Source organism: Aplysia californica, unplaced genomic scaffold, assembly GCF_000002075.1.
Source record: "Aplysia californica isolate F4 #8 unplaced genomic scaffold, AplCal3.0 scaffold00406, whole genome shotgun sequence".
Classification (NCBI taxonomy): Eukaryota; Metazoa; Mollusca; class Gastropoda; order Aplysiida; family Aplysiidae; genus Aplysia; species Aplysia californica.
In genome coordinates, this window is record NW_004797676.1 from 496,096 (window position 1) to 500,774 (window position 4,679).

Genomic DNA, 4,679 nt, shown 5'->3' on the forward strand with positions numbered 1-4,679 from the left:
TCTAATAAGAATGTGGAGGGGGTTTCAAGGGGGGGTGGGGGCACTTTACCATAATTTGATGTTTTTCCGTTAGGTTTGATATCTCTCGCTGCGCATCAAACATAGCCTTCTGATCTAAATCTAGATCTGGATCTAGGTCCAATTAAGTGGGGTGGGAACTACCGGACCGAAAAAGCGCCCAGTTTCCTTGTTTTTCCACACAGACATTAGTGCAATAGTAAAACTGGTAGCGCGTAGACAACAACAAAAAATTAAAATAAACAGCACCGTCTAGCTAGATGAAACAATGGTGCGTAGCCCTCAGCTGACTCCTACACATCTCGGCGGTATACTACACACCACGCGGTACACTTTTTGCCTTCACTTTCAAAAGTGAAGGGGCGGGCGAATGGTAATTCAAAAGCAAACACACAAACATAATTTAACTTGGTAATCCGGTATTAAATTGCGTTCCCCGCGGGAATTTTACTAATTTTCGGTCGCTGATCACGAAAATCTTGTTATTTTTTTGATTTGACGAATATTTAGGAAATTTTTGGAATGTTTTTTCAACTACGCCTGGGGTAACATCGAAGAAGCCGCTCCCTCGTCGTCACTCCTTCGGTTCGCCGGCCGGCAAATATCGGGCATCGCCAGATATCTGGTGGTTGGACGGAGAACCCTTCGATATCGAGAGGATTGCTCAGTTTCCACGTGAAATTGACAGGATGGCGGCCATCCTCTCGCTATCCTACAGTTTGTCGATCAGCGAACTGTACGTCTAAATGGGGCTATAGGCCATGATCAAACACTTTCCACCTTTTCCTATCCTGGGCTAGCCTCTTGTTATTATTCCACATCTTCCCAATTTCCTATACATTCACACTATATCCAGTGGGTTTCACTGACTTCTAGTACGTGCTGCCTGTATCTCTTCATCCCCTGTGTTACTTTGACACTGTTTCCTGTTTTAATTACTCCCTAGAGCAAGCACAAATGAGTAACGGATGCACAACACATCAGCCCTCACCTGGGTCTGGCTGGCATTGGACCCGCCATACTGAGCACTTGACTGTGGGCACTGTACGGGGGAGGGGGAGTGTTGGGTGGTCCCATGCGAGCAGCCTGGAAAAAAGATACCATTATGAATAAATAAATAAATGCCTCACAGGACTCAGGCGTCCAACATTTCAAAGAAATCTTAAACAGAACAATACTTCAAGGCATTATTAAACAGTCATACATCCAGTGGTGTGAGAAAACCAGACCCATCATCTTTTTTCTCTCATTCTAAACTGACATGACAAATTTTTTTTAAGTTTTATCATCTCCCTATTTATACAACAAATACCTCAAAATTTTTAAAAGTCATACATACACTCATAATATGACAAACTTACAACATAAACATATTACAACATAAAAAAAGAACCCATTGGCAGGGAGACAGTTTTTTACCCTCATATCTTTTAGAATTACACATAGCACATAACATATGATACACTCTTTAGAATAGATAAAAGAGAAACAAATCTAAAACCATGCCAGACATGATAAGTGTAGTTTTAGATGGTGAAGTATCAAAGCCTTCTAAAACTGTATCTTTTAATGGTCACAAATGTAGGAGAATACCCCAGACGAAATATTTTGAAACATAACTATGAAATGCATTGTCTTTGATCTGTCTAAAATATGAGAAATAATAAACAGACCTGCATGGGAAATCGATATCCTTGGTTCATCATCATCTGCTGTTGCATCATGGGATTCATTGGCATTCCCGGCTGCATGTACATCCCTGGCCCCCCAGGCATGGGAGAATTTTGCGGCACTGGAACCAACAAAGTATTGTTGAGCTCATATTTTACTAGAAAAGGATTAGGATGATAAAAAAACAGTCAAGAAGTAGGGGGAGCAGACTCCACTCGAGCACCCACTAATCATTTTCAGAAGCTACAAAAACTTTAAGGAGTATGACTATCATTACACATACAACAATTGTAGGTGAGTAAGTATTCCTCACAAGTAAAGAGAGTAGTCAGTCATTCTTCATTGAATTTGTTGTTGTCCTGAGTTTTGTTCTCGAACAAAAAGCATTGTCCATAACTATGGTTCATTGTAAAATGGGAAAATGACTACTAACAGAAGAAAAGAATGTTATTTCATACTTTACTAGCATTACATACATTATAATACAATTATATTTGTTAAAAACATTATTGTTCACGTACACACAGCAAGCGCTCTGCACGCACGCACGCACGCACGCACGCACGCACGCACACACACTCGCACACATATGTAACCCAACATTCACACACATAGGGCCTACAGGCCTACAGGCCTACAAACAAACACACACACACACACACACACACACACACACACATACACACACATGCACGCATACAAAACATACAATGTAAAATAACACATTTTAAATCTAAATGAACATTAAATTCCTACTGAATCTCAAAGGATGAAAAACTTTATCTTTGTATACAAATGTTACAGGTCAGGCCTAACAGACGTCTCAAACAAAAGTGAAAAATTAGACCTATATGAGACAGAGGGGTATGCAAATTTTTTTTAGCCAACCTTCAGAATTAATAAAGAAAATTTTAAACACTCTTATGAAGTAAAACAAAAAACTTACCCATGTTAAAACCCCCGCCAACAAAGCCTGGGACTTGATTAAACCTGCAAGCATAAAAGTACCAAAGATGGACCACAGTCTGACTTTGAATCACATAACAAGCTAGTCTAACATTATACAACAAACTTAGTATTTTATCAAGTATGAGCAAATTCTCACTTGCGCCCTAAAAATATTTAATTTCTTTACCAATGTTCTGTTACTGTATACAAATAAAAATGTGTTACTTTGAGCATTTCACTATTTCTGTTCATGGGTAGAGATAGAAGGACTGTACGGAGTTTAAATCTAGAAAAAAATTAGCGGCCATCTCTTTTTGTGTCCATAGCAGTGCTGAGAAGCAAGGACAGCATTTACTTTTCAACACATTGCTCCAACTTCTTTGTCGTTTAATAAATAAAGCTGCCAAAATGTAGACAGTCAAAAATAAAATAGAAATCGAGCAAAGGAAGGGGTACACAATAGGTGACAGGGAGGGACCAGGATAACGTTTTTTTAGAGCATCTGAGCAGAGAAATGAAGTGTGAACCATAATCACCACTGTCCATTTCAGATTTGGCACTTTGTGATGATGATGATACAACCAGTTTTAACTTGTTACTCTCTAAAGTGTGAATATCAGATCCAAACCAACAAACTATCAGTCCAGCTCAAAATTTTCTCGCGAATACACTTTACAGGCTAACCTGTGCAAGACGACCACGCATTCTCGAGAATATAAGTGGCCATATAAGATAGGTGGCCGTCTCCATGAAAATGAAGAAAACTAAAAATTTACTTCTGAGGTCCCAACTGGAGGTGGTCGCAGGCTTAGGACTGAATGTTGGTCTCATAAAAAGGGGGGGGGTTCCTTGGAAAAGGGGGGAGAGGATAGGACGGTTTTTGGGGGACTTTTTGTAGTTAGTTTTTTGCGTGTTTTTTTTCCCCTTAAATTATGTTTCCGAGAAAGGTCAAAACAAAACAAAATGTGTCAGACGAGGAAAATCAAGAGCCATAGTAAAACAAACAAACGGGTCGCCACTACTCGGCGAACGAGCGACACTTCTGTCACGAGTTTGTGTTGACTTCCATTGTTGTTATGAACTGGGTTTACGGACTAAGTTGTGGGCAGGGTTTAGGTTATATGATGGATCACACGCTTCCCTTACCAGCAGGCTGGATAGTACTTTACTGGACCACCTGTCTGGGCCTGTGATTAGATCTTCTACGCACTCATAGGTCTCTACGCGCGAACAAGAAATAGATTTAGATTTAGTTCCGCAGGCGACTACACAAAGAGCGCAAGCCAGCGGCAAGGCAAGGTGAGTGAGAGGTGGTGGTTATGGGGGGGTTGGGGATGGGGTGGGTAGAGGATGGGGTGGGTAGGGGATTTAACTTTGGTAGACCCACCGTGTTTAAGTGCCGTGTTTACGTTTCAATTAGGTCATTAGGAGGCCTAGATCTCACAACATGGGGGGTTTCAGGGTGCCCCCCTGGCAACAACAATCAATGAACAAATAATTCTGGACATAACTGCTGCCTATTGAGGGTGTATTTGGGGGAGACTGCAAAGCAGTATAATAATGAAATGCAAGGAACAAGTTGCAGATTAATTACGTCAGGAATGACTAATTATGGGGTCCACGTAAGTTTCCAACGCGAGACTGAGAACATGTATTCTAGACAATTTTCCTCAAGCATTAATATCTTCTTTTCGAAGCTCAATCCTAGCCTACTTTATTCCACTTCAATTCCATTATTTCAAACATTGTTTGATCGTAAAACCATTGCATGGTAGTTAATCAACCGCACACCAGCTGAGGTGATGACAGAAAAATTACCTCTGGTCGGCCATTTTGATGCTCTGCTATTTCACCTCAAATCACCGAATTGTTCCGAGCCTCAAAGTGGGCGTCTCCTCACGAAGGATACCTTCGTCTCTCATTCTGTACACTGCTCTGCACAACAGTTTGTTGTTGCTGCTGTTGTTTTTGCTGTTGTTCTTGTGTAAATTGTTGTTGTTGTTGTTGTTGTTGTTGTTGTTGTTGTTGTTGTTGTTGTTGTT

The 4,679-nt window shown here is 40.6% G+C and overlaps 1 protein-coding gene across 3 annotated transcripts in view; it reads right to left on the minus strand.

Moving 5' to 3' along the window:
• The window catches only part of LOC101855123 (synergin gamma), a 36,138-nt gene extending 31,637 nt beyond the window's left edge, over positions 1-4,501 (minus strand). For all 3 annotated transcript variants that reach the window (XM_013085783.1, XM_005104142.2, XM_013085782.1), the window contains exons 1-4: positions 4,456-4,501; positions 2,636-2,679; positions 1,692-1,810; positions 1,010-1,104 (exon numbers count right to left, since the gene is read on the minus strand). In XM_013085783.1, coding sequence (XP_012941237.1) covers positions 1,010-1,104; positions 1,692-1,810; positions 2,636-2,679; positions 4,456-4,469 — 272 coding nt within the window. In that variant the 5' untranslated portion in view covers positions 4,470-4,501. The remainder of the gene's footprint in view (positions 1-1,009; positions 1,105-1,691; positions 1,811-2,635; positions 2,680-4,455) is intronic.
• Between the last annotated feature and the right edge of the window lie 178 nt (positions 4,502-4,679).